Source organism: Acanthochromis polyacanthus, chromosome 23 (assembly GCF_021347895.1).
Source record: "Acanthochromis polyacanthus isolate Apoly-LR-REF ecotype Palm Island chromosome 23, KAUST_Apoly_ChrSc, whole genome shotgun sequence".
NCBI lineage: Eukaryota > Metazoa > Chordata > Actinopteri > Pomacentridae > Acanthochromis > Acanthochromis polyacanthus.
The window spans coordinates 20,461,954-20,482,629 of record NC_067135.1 but is presented as its reverse complement, the minus strand read 5'-3'; the positions used below and the strand labels follow the sequence as shown (position 1 = coordinate 20,482,629).

Genomic DNA, 20,676 nt, shown 5'->3' with positions numbered 1-20,676 from the left:
CCTCTACAGCTCTGTCCCAGCATGTGCTTCCTGTTCTAGTCCCATCAATCTAAATGATGTACCTGCTACTGGCAGAGAGGGGGTTAAGAAGTGAGTAGCTGTTGGCCCTCATCTTCTCCAATCCTCTTTAACTTTGGAGCTTGACATATTGACATAACGACATTTTTCAAGTTTCTCCTCAGAACAAGCAAAAGACATTTAGAGATTCCATAGCATTTGGAAGTATGAAGACCAGCATTTTCCACATGAGTGCATGTTTGTGGGCTGAGACAACTATTTGAGATTCCCTCATCAGTCCTAACGTCCTAAATGGACATATACACTTTGTAGTTGTAGGTTGCATGTTTGTGCTACAGTCTCTTTAGCACTGACATCTGAGTTTAGTTTATGACTTCTTCAAGAAATTCAGTCATTTCATCTTCTGGCTTGGACATGTATGACATCATGTCTAGAAGACATCTAAAGTTATCAGGCTCAGTAGGCTATTAGTAAATCTACATTGTATCCTCTGACCCAACAGTCTTTAGGATTATGCTTTTAAGAGAACAATGCTTACACTGGTCAGAGCAAGGACAAATTAAGTATTGTTCGTAGGTCAAACTGCCTTTCTGGACACAAGGCATTTGGATCAGTTTTTTTTTCCTTAGAGTGGTTTCTTAGCAGCTATTTGACCATCATGGCCTGATTTGTGCAGTCTCCTCCGAACAGTTGATGTAGAGATGTGTCTGCTACTAGAACTCTGTCTGGCATTTATCTGGGCACGAATCTGAGTGCTGTTCACTTGCAATTCCTGAGGCTGATGACTCAGATGAACTTATCCTCAGCAGCAGAAGTGGCTCTTGGTCCTCCTTTACTGGGGCAGTCCTCATGTGAACCAGTGTCATTAAAGCATTTGATGGTTTTTGCAACTGCACTTGGGGATACATTCAAAGTTTTTGCAATTTTGTGGACGGACTGACCTTCAGATTTGAAAGTAATGATGGACTGTCATTTCTCCTTGTGTAGCTGATTATTTCTTGGCACACCTGTGAAGTGAAAACCATTTCAGGTGACTACCCCATGACACTCTTTAGGAGAAGGCCAAGGGTTTACAAAGCTGTCATCAAAGCAAACGTGACTACTTTGAAGAATCTAAAATATAAAACATTTTTTTGACTTACTGTATTTCACACTTTTTGGTTTACTACATACTTCCATACGAGTTCAAAGTTTTGATGCCTTCAGTTTAAGTCATGAAAATAAAGAAAAAACATTAAATGAGACGGTATGTCCAAACTCTTGACTGGTAGTGTATAGCACCAATGCTTTTCACAAAGAACAGTCTCAGAACTACTAGCACACAATTCACTATGTTCACTCTAACAGGCCACACTCAATTCTCCATTACCATTGGAATGCCGGCTAAGGCACACTGTTTGAAACTATCCTGAGAGGCATACAGCAGACATTTATCTGTGGAACTGCCGCTCATGTGTGGATAAAATCTGAAAAACAACAGCACCAAACATGCATACTTGACAAAAAGCAACAGTTCTCAGTCAGGCAGCCATTTGGCCCACAAGCACAAACAACCTAATTTTTATGTTCTTTCACTGTCTATGCTGTTAATGACCAAACTCTTTTCTTTTTCAAGACCTTATAATAACCTATTATCCTAAGAGAGGACTGAAGTGACAGCCTAAGTTTCAAAATGCCTGAATGAGTTTGTTATCAAAGTAAGTCCACCCAAATAAAAAAAGCAACAAAAACATTCAGTCTCTTTATTTCACAACAGTGACCTGGTACAATCATTTCATTATCTTCTTTACAGTACATTTTATAAATTTACATGAATCATATTACATTATTGAATTAGTGACTACATTACTCCCCTGACAATCCAGTGATTATATTATCTAATGTAGGACAGCTGTTTTTTACCTTCACAATATAATCAGGAGCAGGGACATCCTGCCTCAGAGTGAGACTGAAACATTCATTAACCAAGTTAAACTACAAAAAGTAGTATTTTGGGTGCAAAAAAAATCTCAGTGTATATTTTGAGTAAAATCATCCTTGAAAATCCTAATTGCGCACTTTAGTGATCATCCATTGCAGTAGGTGGCGCTGTCTTGACAAAAGGCTCTAAAGTGCGGTCCTCTCTGTGCAGGTCCTGACAGTGCAGCCTCCGGCTCGTCAGACACAAAAATAAACGTCACTTCCGTTTTTGGCTTCCAAACAGAAAGGGGATTTTTCGAAATCTATGAACTTACAAAGTTCGATTGTTTTTACATCTTTCGATGGAGTCAGAAGTGGTTTCTGGTCAATTTAAAAAAGTGTCTTTACCAGAGACTCAGCTGGACTTCTTCGGTCAGCCGTACTCCGTGTCCGTGCTTAAAGTCGGCTACTGTTCTCCTCAGACCGACGGGACATTCAAAGCCGACGGGACCATCACCCTTCTAACGGGACCCAGGACTGTTCTCGTTGACACAGGAGGACCGTGGGACCGGGACTTTCTTCTTAAGTGCTTGAAAGAGAGAGGTTTGGAACCAAGACACATTGACGTTGTAGTGGGGACTCATGGACATTCAGACCACGTTGGAAATCTGAATCTTTTTTCAGCAGCGGTGATGATTGTGGGATATGATGTCAGTGAAGGAGACACATACCGTCCCAACAAGCTGGCAGAAGGACACATTTACTCGATTGATGAGCATGTAATTATATAAGTTCATCGCTTTATGCTTTCACTTATTCAGTGTAATAGCAAACAACCCACTGACTGAAATGAACAGATATTTTACAAAGTTGGTTTGATGTTCCATAATTGTGCTGTTCGAAAAATGAGGTCCTGTCAGACACATTTTTGCTGCTCAGGGATCTACAATAAATTTATAACCTCAGGATATGAGATTTGTGTTTGTAAAGTTTATAGTTTTAATATGAATTGATTTGAAGAATAGTTCTGGACATTCTTTTGAGTCCACAAAGCCATAGTATAAAGGAGGAGTGAGAAGTATTCCTTCCACCAGTCAATCTCCTGTTTTCAACAACACCAAAGCACACAACATACCAGCCATCAGTATAACATAATAGTCTTTGCACGCATGCACACTTTCACCTCAAGCACACAGCTTTTATTTACCACATAAACTAGTTATACAAAAGCATTAGTTAACTTTTTTGGTTCTTGTCACTCACTCTCTGTAATGTCATCACTGCAGCATACATACAAGATAAAGATGTGCTAAAAAAAAAAAACAATCATGCCAGTTATTTGCCTCTTCTGTCCAGAGTTGAATTGGTTCAAACTTTAAAATAATCCACCATTTGAGGAAGTAGTAATAGGGAAAATTGGCACCAGAGGTTTAAAGTTGTTTCAGTAATTCTGTCCTGTACTGGATTGCACTACATTCTGTTCTGTTTATATGTCAGCATGAGTGCATAAAAGCTACCAATCCAAATTTCATAGAACCAAGTTGGAAGGTGTAGCATGGACAAGGGAAGAGCCTGCTAAATTTATGTGCAGATCCCTTTTTTCCCCCAAGTTTCAAGACATGCATTGGCCTTGGCACAGAATTGTACTCTCACAGTGCCCTCCTCGTTGACTATAATGAGGAGGGCAACAAATATTTGTTTAAGAACAAACCTCACAAATGCCAGTGAGTAGTTGGTTGGTACAGAGTTGTCATATTTGACAGTTTCAGATATTTAATCAAATGTTTTGTAACACATTTTAGGACATGTCTAAACTACAAATAATCCATCATAAACAGTTAATGACTACAACTTAAATAAAATGTTCTCATCATTTTTCTTAACTAATCGTATCACCACAATATCAAGTGCTTTGTTCACTAAAAACATACTGGAGATTAAAAAAAAAAAACAAGACAGTGTAGACAAAATATGACTAAAACATTTTTTTCACCCCAGGAAAATTAGCACAACAAAGAGGAAAGGAGGAAGAAACAACAACAACAGCAACAAAGAAGATTCAAAGCATTTGCAGAGCTCTGTAGCCTCATCTGTCATTCTGAAGGTTGTATCTTAAGTCAGCTTTTACACAGTGTTTTCTCACCCACAGGTGTCTGTAGTTCCCACTCCAGGCCACACAGGACAAGACGTCAGTGTCCAAGTAAAGGGAACATCAGCGGGCACTGTGCTTGTTGCAGGGGACTTATTTGAATGCTGCTCAGATGAAAACAGTTGGCGGGATCTGAGTATGAACATTGCATTACAGGAAGTTAGCCGCCAGAAGGCGCTATGTAGTGCAGACGTCATCATCCCTGGGCATGGGCTCCCATTCAGAGTCCTCAGGAACTAATCACTTGGACATGAAGACTGGGTTATGTAAGAAAATGGCAATTCATTTTCCAGCCTAAGTGAACACGTCATACAATGTTGTCATACTGAGAATTTTATCAGTGCCTTTCCAGTCATACAGGGTGATCACATTGAGTAGCACACACCTTAATCATTTGGTTACACAAGGTATAACAGCTACACTTGTTATACATTTAAAAATGTCAAATTATGTCTAATGAGTAGCTTGTCAGTATAACTCTTGGCTACCGGTATTCACATCTACATATATGAAACATGGTGGGGACTTGCATCTCAGCCAAAACAGACTTTCAGTTTTCAGTTATTCCATGGATCACCTGTGAAATGTGTTATCCAAGTTTAAATGAATTTCTCACCTCACCACAAAAGTTCAAAACAAAATAGTGGATTATTTGAAATATATAGAAATTTATGGTTTAGCATCAGGCAACATATCAGATTTACTTTAGGTTATGGTTTTAGGATGTTCAGTGCTGGTTTATTTCTTAAAGACATATGTAAACCAGGGGATATTCTTACAAAGTGATGCAAACTTTGAACATCAACTTGAACCCTGAGTTAATGTCAGTGTGTTGTGATAGCTGACAGACTTCTTTATGTTCAGAAAGTAAAATGTGCTTACATGTTCTTAAAACTTTACAAAATCACTCGTAATTTTCAGCTCCTTTATTTATTGTGGAAGATAATTTGCAGTGTAAATGCTTGAAAACTCGTGACGTTATATTGTGATATCTGTGCTGGAAATAAACATGATCGTCAGCTGCTTTCACTGTTGCTTTTATTATTGAACTATGACAAGGTGTATATGTGTATTGATAAAATCTATGAAGACTAACAGCCTATGGCAGCAACACTAAAGCAAGAGAATTTGTTTCTGAAGATACAACCATGACTTTGGTCCATTCATTCAGACACTGCCATTCTAAAATCAGTAACTTACACACATGCGGCCATCACAATACTTTCTCACACATGTACACACACATGCACACATCATGTGCTACTTTTTAGCTGCTTATTTTCTCAGTACTTTAAATCACCAGTGGCAGAAATGTTCTCTCATGCTAAACGTTCTATCAACCTCAACACACACCTAAACCTTCTTTAGCTATTGCAGTACTGGATCATTCTGCTTCAATTCACGGAATGCCCCACACCTGACCATCTTCAGTTTGAATATTTATTCATTTGACCATGTGAAAAATCTGGTGTCACAGGCTACATTAGTTTCAGGTCATGTTGATTTTTGCATTCTTTGCGCCAATCTGTGGATCCATGTTTGAAGTGCCATAACTTAAGAAATAGTGCCGCTAAAGACCTGAATTGTATGGGCTCATTGATATGTCCACATGGTCTTCAAAGGTACAATCCTGCTTTCATAAAACAATACAAATCAGTTATATGATGGGGTAAATTTGGTCAGAAAATGTCCATGTATTTTTCTATTTTGATATTCCACTAATCATAAAACCTTCATTTTTCACCCAAAGAGACATTTTTTTCCTTTTATTGGCACCAATAGGAGCTTAAAAATGTAGAATATGGTCCCATGCAGAGGCATACTTCATAAGGAAAAAGTATTGAAATGACACTTTTTTCATTTATGGCCAATATTAGGACATGCCTTCAGCAGGTATGATGATGAATCCAGTCCAAGAATGTCCCAACTGGAAGAGTTCTAGAATATCATTCCTGGGCTTAAAGAAAAATCAACTCAGTGCTTCAAACAATTTTATGAAAAGTGGTGCCATAAGAAATTCAGTCAATGTGTCAGACATATATATTTTTACTTGTTTTAGATTTATCTTAATCTGTTTTAATTCATTATAAACTTGTTGGCAAAGACTTCATCACAGTAAACACTGTATTAAGAAAGTTAGCAATAATACACAGTGTACTGATACCAGCATTAAGTGATTAAATTTTAAAATTACATGAATTTGGGCTCTAATCCATAATGTAGTGTCACATTATAATTTTCTCTGGATCCCTGATCAATTTGATCAGTGATGACATGTATAGCCATGTCATCATTCAACCGCTGGCTGTCTAACCAGAAAACAGTGTGGGATTAATAGATAATTGGAAAAGTTTCTTAGAAAAACCTGGTGTTATTAGAAGAGACGCTTTTCAACTCCCTTTCGGATGGTGCAGCTCTTGTATTTATCAATATAGCACAAATTTATGAGAAACCTTAAACCCTGACAGAGGTGAAACCAGGAAGCAGAGCTACAGTCTTACATGCTTTTCTGCTGCTTTTTTAAGGCCACCAGCCTCACAACACCCTATAGAGACCTCAATTAGTATAAAATAAAGAGGAGCTGTACATATGCCCTGATTTAAATTAATACTACCACTATATTATTGTAACCCAAAAAAAGGGCAAATTATTATATTACAATAATAATATAATATTTGAAATTTCTCATCTAAGTATCCTTTAGTTCATGATCTGATAACAAATTACTTTATTGACTCACAGAAACCCAGTTGCAGCATGAAAGTTAACAAATCAGTTGTGCATCAGCCATCTGCCCTTAACCCGTTTTATCTGAATTCCCAGAGTTCTTGGCTAATTTAGTGCTCAGTACCGATAAAATCACGATAGAGGGTGATGTTAATATCCATGAAAACGCTGCAGTATTGGACATGACCAGCCTCTATTAGCAGGCTACGTACCACAGGCTTTTAATGTTGCTGTAATCAAACTACTACTCTTGATCCACTGTTTTTCTAAAATAATTGAAAAAGCTGCTGTAAGCAAACTATTTCATCAGAAATGGTTTCAGTCATGATTTAGAATGCATCACAGTACAGAAACAGCAGTAATGAAAGTCACCAGTGATTTTCTTAAAGCTTCAACGATGGGCTTGTCTCTGTACTAGTGTTTGTTGCTGTCCATGTTTGTTAGCTTTGCCCCGACCCACAGAATTGGACAAAGAGATAAAGAGAAATGTTTTAGACTTATTTCTGTGGCCTTACCTTATTGGCCATATTGTTACTGCTGTAGTCAGATATATCAGTGGATTAGCTGACTTTTAAAATATGTCTGTCTTTGTATTTTTTTCCCTTCTTCCCCTGATAAAGTAAACTGCTGTCTCACTTCAGTTTATGCAATGCTGTCATCATACCAAGCATGTGGGTGTGTTTATTGCGTCAGAATTCAACCAGACTGGTAGTACCAGGTACAAACATGAGATATTTATGGTTGTCATTGTGAAAGTGCTGTATTTAATTAACTTCTGTAAGGAAAAAGCTCATATAGATACAAAAGAACTCTGTGGTTCAGTATTACTTGTGTGTGATGGTTCAATATGATACGAAGTCATTCCAAATGTGCCTAATAATTTAACATAAAAAATAGGTTGTAATGTTCGTGGAGTAAAACAAGAATAATCATTTTTTGAAAATCAGTAGAAGAAGTGGAATTTGTTTGATACTAATGAGTGTTAGACATTCAATGTGTTAATAACATTATGTATGTTAACAACCAGCACTGAACGTGTTAAGTTTTTAAAGTCCAAACTCCAGAGTCTGTTGATTTTATTTTCTCCTTTGCTCACTGTTAAAGTTCATTCTTGACCTTGGGCATAGTAGACAATTATTATATTAATATTTATATTAATATGACTCCAATAAGATAGGTTGATGCTACAGGTACGGACCCGTACCCGTAGCATCTGTACTAGAGGTACGGACCCGTTAAGGTCACTGAAGAGCTGGCGCTGGTTAACTACTATTTGCTGCACATTACAGGCAGTTTATATGAATGACTATGACGGCGAACATTGTATAATTTAACCAAAAATACACCGTCTCCTCTCACCCTTTAGACATTGCAGTTTTTACGCTTTTAGACGCCGTGTCTAAATTGTTTGAAGTCCAGTTCCTATTAAGTAGTTTACCGCGTTCAGTGGTGGAAGTGGCTGACGAACTCCATTGCAAATGTTCCCATTTAATTTCGGACGCGAATTTACAAGATAAAGTTAAGGATGTCGAATATGAAACAAACACTCGTGAATGGTGAGGAGCAGCTCTTTAATTCGGCATGAATAAAAAAAACCACAAACTCGATTTACTATGATATTGTGAGATTTGTTTGTGGTTATGTAACTTAGCCATTCAACAGAGTCCGCTAACATTAAAGTGACTGACGTGGAGTGTCTGTGTTGCCAGACGTAGAAAATACGTCAGGGTTTTGTTTAGGTTGTTAATATGTAATAGTCTGTCGCTACTTTTGAAGGTAAAAAATACTTGTAGTTTGCTGGCTGTTAGTTCCACCATTTGTTTTGTTTGCTGTTTGTGCTTTATTAGAACAGGGTCACGTGAATAAAAATTTTTGCTATTTTTAATAGTAGTGCTGATTTCAACCCCCAAATCGCTGTCCGTGAAAAAGTCAGATAATGATATTTATAAGACATTATGCATGATAGAAAAGAGAACAGCAGATGACTGACATGACAGGCTCGGCACGCAGATTCACCTCGAATCACGGAAGCGCCTTCATCACTCGGATTACCAAGCCGGCTCATTAATATTTATGTACGTCGGATTACCAGCCAATCACAAAGCGCGTTCATCAGCCGGCTCATTAATATTCATGTACGTCTCATTAATATTTATTGTAAGGGAAAGTGCCGTATCCATAGGCCACAGGCTACGGGTACGGTCCGTATCTGTAGACACTACCAATAAGATAAGATAAACTTTACTGATCCCTCGCAGAGGAAACTTAAGAAAAACAAAAGTACAGTAAGACTGAAAATAAGCATATAATAAAAATTATGTACCTTTACAGATGTGGCATGATGAATATACTACACATGGATACATAGTTACCCAGACCATTTGACTGCATCTCATGACTTTTATCAGCTAAGTTTGTTGATTTTAAGGTAGTGTCACTGTTATCACATGTTGTCAGTATGTAACTTCAGTCACATCGCAGCTGGTGTCTCTGGGTGGAGATGGTTACACCTGCCTCTGGTTTTTGATGTGAATGTTCTTGGTCTTTCACTCAACACCCAACTAAAATCAGCAATTGCATTGGCCTGGTACAGGATATGAGATTAAACAGGGACAAAAACTTAACTTAAAAACTGAGAAATATGGGACCATTAAACAGATACGATGAATTTCCTAACAGAGTCCTGTGCTCTCAGACTGCAGGTTTACTTACAGTGCCTTGTGAAAGTATTCAGCCCCCTTGAACTTTTCAGCCTTTCCCCACATTTCAGGCTTCAAACATAAAGACATAAAATTTTAATTTTTTTTGTGAAGAATCAACAACAAGTGGAACACAATCGTGAAGTGGAACGAAATTTATTGGATATTTTAAACTTTTTTAACAAATAAAAACCTGAAAAGTGGGGCGTGCAATATTATTCGGCCCCCTTGCATTAATACGTTGTAGCGCCACCTTTTGCTGCAATTACAGCTGCAAGTCGCTTGGGGTATGTCTCTATCAGTTTTGCACATCGAGAGACTGAAATTCTTGCCCATTCTTCCTTGCAAAACAGCTCAAGCTCAGTGAGGTTGGATGGAGAGCGTTTGTGAACAGCAGTCTTCAGCTCTGCTCACAGATTCTCCATTGGATTCAGGTCTGGACTTTGACTTGGCCATTCTAACACCTGGATACGTTTATTTGTGAACCATTCCATTGTAGATTTGGCTTTATGTTTTGGATCATTGTCCTGTTGGAAGATAAATCTCCGTCCCAGTCTCAGGTCTTTTGCAGACTCCAACAGGTTTTCTTCCAGAATGCTCCTGTATTTGGCTCCATTCATCTTCCCATCAATTTTAACCATCTTCCCTGTCCCTGCTGCAGAAAAGCAGGCCCAAACCATGAGGCTGCCACCACCATGTTGACAGTGGGGATGGTGTGTTCAGGGTGATGAGCTGTGTTGCTTTTACGCCAAACATATCTTTTTGCATTGTGGCCAAAAAGTTCCATTTTGGTTTCATCTGACCAGAGCACCTTCTTCCACATGTTTGGTGTGTCTCCCAGGTGGCTTGTGGCAAACTTCAAACGAGACTTTTTATGGATATCTTTGAGAAATGGCTTTCTTCTTGCCACTCTTCCATAAAGGCCAGATTTGTGCAGTGTACGACTGATTGTTGTCCTATGGACAGACTCTCCCACCTCAGCTGTAGATCTCTGCAGTTCATCCAGAGTGATCATGGGCCTCTTGGCTGCATCTCTGATCAGTCTTCTCCTTGTTCCAGGTGAAAGTTTAGAGGGACGGCCGGGTCTTGGTAGATTTGCAGTGGTCTGATACTCCTTCCATTTCAATATGATTGCTTGCACAGTGCTCCTTGAGATGTTTAAAGCTTGGGAAATCTTTTTGTATCCAAATCCGGCTTTAAACTTCTCCACAACAGTATCTCGGACCTGCCTGGTGTGTTCCTCGGTCTTCATGATGCTCTCTGCACTTTAAACAGAACCCTGAGACTATCACAGAGCAGGTGCATTGATACGGAGACTTGATTACACACAGGTGGATTCTATTTATCATCATCAGTCATTTAGGACAACATTGGATCATTCAGAGATCCTCACTGAACTTCTGGAGTGAGTTTGCTGCACTGAAAGTAAAGGGGCCAAATAGTATTGCACACCCCACTTTTCAGTTTTTTATTTGTTAAAAAGTATAAAATATCCAATAAATTTCGTTCCACTTCACGATAGTGTCCCAATTGTTGTTGATTCTTGACAAAAAAATTACAATTTTATATCTTTATGTTTGAAGCCTGAAATGTGGCGAAAGGTTGAAAAGTTCAAGGGGGCCGAATACTTTCACAAGGCACTGTATGGTTCCCAGAGTTTCCAGAAGCAGAATGGGAGGCAGAGCCTTCAGGTATCAGCTCTTCTGTTAAGGAATCAGCTACCAGTTTGGGTTCTGTAGGCAGACACTCTCTCTACTTTTAAGATCAGGCTTAAAACTTTACTATTTGATAAAGCTTATAGTTGGGACTGCTCAGGATCACCAGAGCGATCCCCCTCTCCCCTCATCCCTACTCTCACCCCAACTGGTTTAGACCGATGGCTGCCCTCCATGAGCAGGGTTCTGTCTGAGTTTTTTTCTTCTTCTCTTAAAGTTGTCTTTCTCACCATCGTGACTGCTTGCTCATAGGGAATTCAAAGGCAACTTTAGGTTCTTGGGTTCTCAGGTACTTGCTTAAAATATAGATGGTATTCACCTTACTATGCGAAGTGCGATGAGATGACGTTGTGAAATGGTGCTGCATGAATAAAATTGAAGTGAACTCAATTTTCAGTTTTGGCTGACCTTGACACACGCAGAAAGAAACAAAGATCAGAACAGGTAATAATGGAAACTATGACTCAATGAGTCTTGAGATAGATGTAACAGATATGGAAATATTTGTTCACAAGTTTGTGTGTGTGGCTCGTGTTTGTTTGGTTTGAGTCATTTGCACACTCAGATTAGTGCTATATATCACTGATAACGTAATAAAACTATAAACACATAACCACATAAACACACAGATGGTCCTGTAGACTGACAGCTCTTTATCAGTTTTCCATTGCTCTGATAAAAGACACTTGCTGTGCTAAGGGAAAAAAAGGACACAAAGTTCATAGGTGCAGCTCTGACATAAAGGTACCGTATGGCTCCAACTCAGCTAGTTTGGGATCTATGATGACAAAATAAATTCAGTGTTTGTACATTGTGGGTTGAAAATTTTTTTTGTAAAATTAGCCTCATTCATCACTGTAGCACAGTAAAGCATCATGATGCTAATACTGAGGAAGCAGGCTATAGTAATTTATTCTTATTCAAACAAAAAAAAAGGAACTTCACACACACACACACACACACACACACACACACACACACACACACACACACATGTTTGTACTTCTATCTTAGTGAGGACATCCATAGGCGTAATGCATTTCCTAGAGCCTTACCCTAACCTTAACCATCACAACTGATTGCCTAAACTTAATCCTTACCCTAACCCTAACCAAACCTCAATTCATACCTGTTCTCTAAAAACAAGTCTTCACCCTCAAACATGGCTGTTTCAAAGTGAGGACCGGCCAAAATGTCCTCACTTTGTAAAAATGTCCTCACTTTGATAGTTAAATGCAGAAAATGGTTCTCACAATGTAGCAAGTACAAGAACACACACACACACACACACACACACACACACACACACACACACACACACACACACACACACACACACACACACACACACACACACACACACACACACGTTTGCACTTCTATCTTAATGAGGACATCCATAGGCGTAATGCATTTCCTAGAGCCTTACCCTAACCTTAACCATCACAACTGATTGCCTAAACTTAATCCTTACCCTAACCCTAACCAAACCTCAATTCATACCTGTTCTCTAAAAACAAGTCTTCACCTTCAAACATGGCTGTTTCAAAGTGAGGACCGGCCAAAATGTCCTCGCTTTGTAAAAATGTCCTCACTTTGATAGTTAAATGCAGAAAATGGTACTCACCATGTAGCAAGTACAAGTACACACACACACACACACACACACACACACACACACACACACACACACACACACACACACACACACACACACACACACACACACACACACACATGTCGTCCCGGTCATAAATTAGGTAATAATTATGTTTTTCTATCATTGTGGGGACATACCATTAACTCCCATTCATATCTAACCCCTAACCCTTACCCTAACCATAACCTTAACCCAGACCAAAACAATCTCTAACCCTAAACGTTTTTGCACTTTTACTTTTTTCAGTAACAACAACATGACCAAGAAAACACTGTTTAAACTTGTGGGAACCGAAATGAGGTCTCCACAAGTGACATTGTTTTCAGTTTTCCTACAGTTGTGGGGACATTTGGTCCCCACAAGTACAGCCAGCCCCTGACCACACACACACACACACACACACACACACACACACACACACACACACACACACAAGCACACACACACACACACACACACACACACACACACACACACACACACACACACACACACACACACACACACACACACACACACGTCGTCCCGGTCATAAATTAGGTAATAATTATACTGGCTATCCCTATCTCTTATAACTCCACCTTTATTCCCCCCACCCTGTGAAAAATTGTTGCCTATATTCAGTATTTAATAAACGGTTCTTCCATTCTTCTCTCGGCAACCTGATGAATATAGCTGCACTTTTCATATGATAGCTGAAGTTTTTTAGAAGAAACTATTTGAGTGATAGTATCTGTAAGCAGAATCAGGATAATTTGGCTGGAGGATTCATTGAACTTCTAGATATAGTTCACTTTTTTAAGGCACTATTTCCTTACATCTGCAGACAAAATGTGTACAGGAGCGTGTTCTAAGTTTATTGCTGTCCCTCTATACCCCCTGGCTTTAGTGTCAATTATCTGCAACATCATGCTCTTCTTCCCTGACTTCACAACAGACTATGCAGAAATCGATAGGGAAGGAGTGAACACGATCACTCAAGAAGTCAAGTATATGGGAGGCGTGATAGGAGGAGGAATCATGGTAAGTACATTTGTTAATTTTACATTCAGTGTGATTATGGTCAAGGTTTTCAAAAAGGTTGACATTTAAGAAAACTAAAAATTTAGGAAGAATAATTCCTAAAGACTAGTAGGGAGTTTGTAGTTAGAAAGGGTACTGGTCAAAATATTTTTCCATGTGTAGGATGATCACAACAGCTTATTTCAGTCTTGATCAATCAATTTACATTCACTTCACTACAATCCATTCCAATATGGTAAGATGTTTTTCATTGTCATTAAGTAATTACTCTAGTAAAGTTTTGGTCAAGTGTAAGGCAATTGAAATACAAGTTGAAAGTTCAGTATACAAGATTTTTGATGCCGATATAGCAGCAAACCACTATTTGCCATGTAAAGATAGGATGAAGTAAGTGTCTCCTTAGGAGAGACAGAAGTCACAATCCCTTTATGCATGCTGTAATACAGTCTTCTCTGTTCTATTTTTTCTTGGACCGTCTGACTACGCATGCATAGAATGCATACAGAGTCTTCAATTAATGTGCAAATCATACTAGCTGTTGACTAAAGAAATAAGGTGCTAAAATTACAAAATTACAAAAATTAAGTGCAAAAATTGTTGGTATTTACGATAAAGTATTAAAAAAGAGCATTAGTAAAGTAGAAACAGGTAGAATGTGAAAATAGAACTAATAATAAGCATACAGGAAGGGTGTGGTGCACGGATCCTGTTGGCCTAGGATTATTGGTTTTATGGCACAGTTAAGTCACTGGAGTGTAACAGCCAAAAGATCAGTCATGATCCACTGCTGACCGAGGTGTTATAGAGCCTGGTGGTTGTGTGCCGTTCAGTCCTGCAGTGCAGTGAGATGAGCTACTCACTGCAGCTGTGTCTGCAACTAGAATAATCATTTTTTTGTCTAGGATATTGTGAAGAGGGTGGCTGGTATTGTTTGGGATGGATTGCACTCCGCTGTGTATGCTTTTCTCAGCCACAGTCCTCAGTGAGTCCAAACTCCTGCTGAGCTCAGAACCAGCCTTCTTCAGTCTGTTTGTGCATGTTAGCACATGAGTCCTCAAACTTTGAAACTATTGGCCCTCCATGCATACATAAATAGACTGATGACACGAGAGTGACCGTTCATACCCTATTGTAAAGCGCTATTGAATGTAAAATGAAATGCAAAGGGAGAGGGAAGCGTGATCATCGTGTGTCTTCCTTTTGGTCTGAGATGCTGCTGCTCTAGTGACATGCAGTGCATGACTGAACCTTTAAAGGAGTTAATTGATAGGTAACAGAGTGTGGTAAATGTCACGTCCAGAGACAAAAGTTCCACCCCTTTTTAAGATGACGCAGTATTATCATGCTGCTACCCATGCTTCATAAACAGATGACGCAAACGATTTAATTTCTGTGCAACTTCTGTGAACACATGGTGTCTATAGCCTTGGTGCAGGATTATAGTCTACTTCTGTATACCTAGGGAAGATTCAACTATGATTGTGAACAAAACAGTCCAAAAATGCGATCTCTCTGACATGATTTTAATCAGAAGCATGGAGGAGTTTATTGAAAACTCTACTCGCACCAATGCAACAAAATGAAAAGATGCGCAGAAGGGCCATCAGGACGCTCTTTTTGCCACAGTCTTGGCTGAATCAGCTGGCGTGGAAGCACAAAACCTGGCCTTTCTTGCATCAACTCTCTCGGTTCAGGAGCCATGTGCCAAAATACTGTCCAAGGAGTAATCCTCTACTACTGGCCACCATCATGGCAATCGTCCTGTCAGATGGTCATAGATTGTTAAAAAAGATGGACAAACCTTTTTTGACATCACCCATAGCTTTCCTGAACAGCAGTTTTGAAGCTTAGTGTCGTGACTTCATCCTCTTGGCAATGCCTGATTCCTTCTCACTCCTGGCTAATCCAAAAATAGGCTTTTTGTGGGCTGTAAATGTTTATTTCTGTAGTACATTTGGCCACTTTACCATGGAGGTGTAGGGTATTTAGGTCACTTTTGGAACCAACTTGTGATGGTCATTTGAGAAATTGTAGTTTTTGGCACTTTGTTGTTGGCTTAATTTTTCAGTCACAGAGATTGCTGCTTTTAGACACTCAGCAGGTTCCTGCTACACACCATGCCCTAGGGAACATCAGTGGAAACTGGTGGGTAGCACTGCAGATGAGAAAAACAAAGGGAAAAGTCCTTAATAGTGCAGCACCTATCCCCTCACCATCACTTGCTTCCCATGTCATCGGTGATTCCATTGCTCAAGAGCTCTTTAAGGTGGCTTTTACAGATAAGCCCTAAATTCTGAGGGAACACAAAATGGAATGCGATGTTATATAAAAGAACAGAAAAGTAAAAGTAGTCCTAATATTAGACACAGACACTTTATAAGGTATTCTGACTCTTGGAATCACCAAGAATCCAAAAATAAATAAAGTAGTTATAGTTACTATAAACAGGAACAAAATTTAATTAAAAAAAAAGAATAGTAATCATCATGGTTTTTTTAATTGTATGGACATTAACAAAATATTTTGACAGTCTTCTATCTACTATCTGTCATTCATATGAGCTCTCATATGTATGACTTTTAAACAGCATGTTAGCAGTCTCATCATTCTCCGCCACAAATACATTGTCAAAAAAAAACTACATTGTTTCTGGGTAGGCAAAACTCTTGCATCACATATTACATTCTCTAAAATAACATGTTGCCATCATCATGGGAAGGTTTACTCATTTTAAATCAGGAAAGAAACATGCAAAAAGGATGTCCCATAGAGAAGTACTTACACCATGGACTTAAAAGAGACTGAAGAATTACTGAGTGAAGATGGCAAAAAACGCAAATAATAATTCATCACAGTGTACTTGCTTTCTTATCTTCATTTTTGTCTTCTCCCTGTTTCTATCAGGTCCTTATTCCTGCCATACACATTCATCTGACCAGTGCAGACAAGTGTTGTGCCAACCGCTGTGGGGTGAGTATGTGTAGACTTTAGAATGTCATCTTACTGAAATGTTGCCCTTCTGTTGTTGCTATGGTCTGCAGATTAGACTCATGTGTATGAGCAATAGTACCTACAATAACAGACACATTAGGTGTGTACAGTGTATCAACAGTGAGTTGCGACAGGGAAAAAATAACAATAAGGATTAGTGACATAGCCTGCACCATCTCTCATGATGTAAACAAAGCTGGATTTAAAAACACAAATAGCCAAACTTTGACTTTGAAGATGTGTGTAATTCTTGTGAGTAGATGTGTATAATTCTTGTGAGTAGAGAAGGTGATTTAAATCACCAAGAAGGTGACTTAAATTGGCAAATCTCGCCAGTCCATCACAGAGTGAGAGGCAACCTCATCTAACATCATTGTCCACATGAGTGCAAAGACCTCCAGGAGAATTATGAAGCCCAAAGGTGTGCACCCATGGGGCTTGTGAGCATTCCCAGGCACCACTCTCCCTGAGCAACTTCAGGAAAGAAAACAGTCCAACCTCTTTCCAGGTGTTTGGTTGCAGAACCTTTGATATGCATGGCGGTGAGCCTGACTACATATAGCCGGTACCACCTCACCTCCTGCGTTAGCTTTAGTTCGTTATCCCACTATCCTGTCTGCACCACCAGGGGTCAGCACCCAACCTAAATTCTACAGTGGGTTTACTGGGTGGAGGCACCATGAGGCCCTTCTGGGGCCTGACCCAGCTCCAGGGGTCAGGATTCAGCCACCAGAAGTTCACAAACACAACAAACAGCATCTTTAAGAAGGACCATCTTGTTCTTGATTGCTTCAGCTTCTGCAATACAAAAATCCTTACATGTTTTTAAATGTCAACAATGGTTAAACCCACAATGGAACTATGAACATTGCTTTGCAGTGTAAGTAGAAAAGTCACTGAAAATGAGAATATAAAATAGAAAAGACACTGGAAATAATTAGTTTCACTATTCAACCACAATCATGAAATCGTTAAACAACTACAGATGTCTTTAAATACATGAATGAATGAGCATACCATAAATTACGGTACCCTGCATAATTACACTGTACACACAAATGTGCGATTTTTTTGGGGATAAATTTATTTCATTCATATCACAATTGACAGGATAAAAATTTATATTTGTATAGCTCATCTCTTTGTTTTACTGTAGTTTTTTGTACGTCTGTACTCTACTATATTTTTCTTTTATATGTGGGACAAAGGATGGAAATTAGCCTTGTGCTAAATTTGGTGTATTTACTGCAACCTTGTGAAAACTATTATGAGACTGTAGTTGTTATGCATTGTCCCATCCAAATAAATAAATAAATAAATAAATAGCTTTACTATGCTCAAGAATCACAGATTTCAGTGTTCAAATATTTACACACTATGCAATCGAAGTGCCATGGTTAAATGTTTTACTCACAGCACTGATTACAAGGTGTATGCTCCCTGCAGATGTTCCTGTCTATTGGATTTGCAGCTATTGGTGTGGTAGGGGCTCTGTATAGTCTCAGTGTTGCTGCTGTTGGTCTTGCTAATGGGCCATTGTGCTTTTGGAGAAATGAAGAGAACCCCATTCCACAGTGGGGAACACCCTTTCATAACAGGTGCAATTCTATATTTTTATTTATCAGTGCTATGAGAACTGTAATTAATAAGTAATACTTTCAACTGTATTGCTGTGATTTTCCTCTGTCTGACTATTCAGCTTCTCTTTATTCTTTTCAGTACTGGGAGCTACCTGAATGACAGGGAGATGTGGAAGTGGTGTGTCTTGCCAGAGAATGTGGTTGAATTCAACGTGGCGCTGTTCTCCACTTTGCTAGTAGCAGCATGCGTGGAGCTTGTCCTCTGTTGCATCCAGATGGTTAATGGACTGTTTGGATGTCTCTGTGGCACCTGCTCCGGCGAGGACGTAAGACCAAAGCAACCTAGTAGCATACACACTGCACACTGTAAAGAAATAGCAAAAATATTTCTACTTGTACAGAAAGGACACCATGAAAGACAATCCTCAATCTGGCCTCATCTCTTTGTGAGAACTCAATATTTTTCGAGTGCTTTTGCAATCTTGATGTGCTAAACTGTAAATTTGAGGGCTTTTCCTTTATTTATTTTTGTCTTTTTACACAGGCTGCACATAGCTACAAGGTCTACTGCAGGCTTGCAGAGACTTGAAAAGACTTAAAAAGAGTGTGTGCTTGAAATGTAGCACAGATATGATTACTTAACCCAGTCTCTCTGTTTTCTCTGAACAGTAAGCTAAACTACAAGACATAATGACTTCTTGAAGAAGACCTGAGAAGGATCATCATCGCTTTCAAGTCTGTCATCATCATTTTCACCATTATAATCTGCTGTAGTGAGGTGATAGAATGGGTGTGATGTGCCATTAACAGAGATCCCACTTTTTCTTGCTCTGAACAAGAGGAATGACTGTGTCTGCTGATGAATATTGCTTTCTTAATTATTTTATCTCTCTGATTACAGATCGTAGATGGCATAACTGATGAATGTTTTATTTAACTTCATGATTTGTATGTATAAAATACTGTGTATTAAAACTCTAAACATCAGATAATATCGTTAACACTTGTTTGTTTGATTTCTTTGTTTGAATACTCCACCACTGTATTGATATGCAGTGCACAGGGACACAAATTTGTCGGCCAACATGTTTTATTACATAACATACTGATATGTCTAGTGTGTAAGATCAATATATGTAGTCCAGGTGTCACAGAATAATTTGCAGACAGTGTGCTTCCTCTTAAGTTGCTATGTCAGATTCTTTGTTTTAATAAATGCCTGCAGCATCATACAGCAACAGAAACAATAAGCACTTCTTAAAATTGACAGTAATGTGCACATTTATGCATATGGCACAACAACAATAACTTCATTAACACAGGCTAAAAAATGTTCTGTGTTCTTTGACACAACTACCAGGTAAGCTCTTCGACACAGATTCCAGATACTCTTCTCCGGATGAATCTTGAGCTCCATCAGAAGTGTTAGGACATTTCTCTAAGATAAGCCTGTCTATCCATCAAAAAGAAATCAAGCAACATTACTTCCGGGAAAGACCACAAATTAGACACAGATACTCAATAAGTTATCCTGATTCTTGGAATCACCAAGAACACAAAAATAAATAAAATGGATATAGTTACCATACACATTAACTAAATTTTATAAAAGATTTTTTTTAAATAAAAGGATAGTAATCATCACAGTTGTATTAATTGTATGAACATTAGCAAAAATGTTTTGATATTTGTCTGTCTACTATCTGTCATTCACATGAGCTCTCATATGATGTAAATGTAAATGTTTGACTTTTAAACAACACACCAAGCCAACTTAGACATACCATGCATTTAATCATATCAAATGATCTAAACATGAACATGTCTTCTGTCACTGATCTGATTCTGTCTCAACACAACTGGGCTGTTAGCAGTTTTATCATATCCCTGGAGTAGCCAAAACTCTCACATGACATATTGCACCATCCTGTGAAGGCTTAATCACCTTAAACCAGGGAGAGAAAAAAAACATACAAAAGAATGCCCCATGGGGAAATACTTACACCGTGGACTAAAAAGAGACTGCAGAATTACTGAGTGAAGATGTTTCTGTAATGGTCAATCTGCCAGTATGTGCAATACTAAAATATAATTATTATTATCATCCATGAATTTTCAAATTCCATTACTATACAAAATTATGTATTTGGAGAAACAAGTGCACTATGCCCCTATGCCATTTTTCCTGTGTGTAATATAAAATATCATCACATAC

General features: G+C 38.6%; 2 protein-coding genes across 2 annotated transcripts; both read left to right on the top strand.

The window, feature by feature from the left end:
* The first annotated feature begins 2,172 nt into the window (after positions 1–2,172).
* On the top strand, positions 2,173–5,091 carry mblac1 (metallo-beta-lactamase domain containing 1). The gene is made up of 2 exons (XM_022187365.2): positions 2,173–2,696; positions 4,067–5,091. Exons 1-2 carry the CDS (start codon positions 2,280–2,282, stop codon positions 4,304–4,306), a joined length of 657 nt encoding a protein of 218 aa, XP_022043057.2. The 5' UTR covers positions 2,173–2,279; the 3' UTR covers positions 4,307–5,091.
* An 8,452-nt stretch (positions 5,092–13,543) lies between these two features.
* tm4sf21b (transmembrane 4 L six family member 21b) lies at positions 13,544–19,368 on the top strand. The gene is made up of 5 exons (XM_022222589.2): positions 13,544–13,890; positions 16,795–16,860; positions 18,328–18,479; positions 18,601–18,787; positions 19,131–19,368. The coding sequence occupies exons 1-5, from the start codon at positions 13,699–13,701 to the stop codon at positions 19,131–19,133; spliced, it is 600 nt and encodes a 199-aa protein (XP_022078281.1). The 5' UTR covers positions 13,544–13,698; the 3' UTR covers positions 19,134–19,368.
* Positions 19,369–20,676: the final 1,308 nt, after the last annotated feature.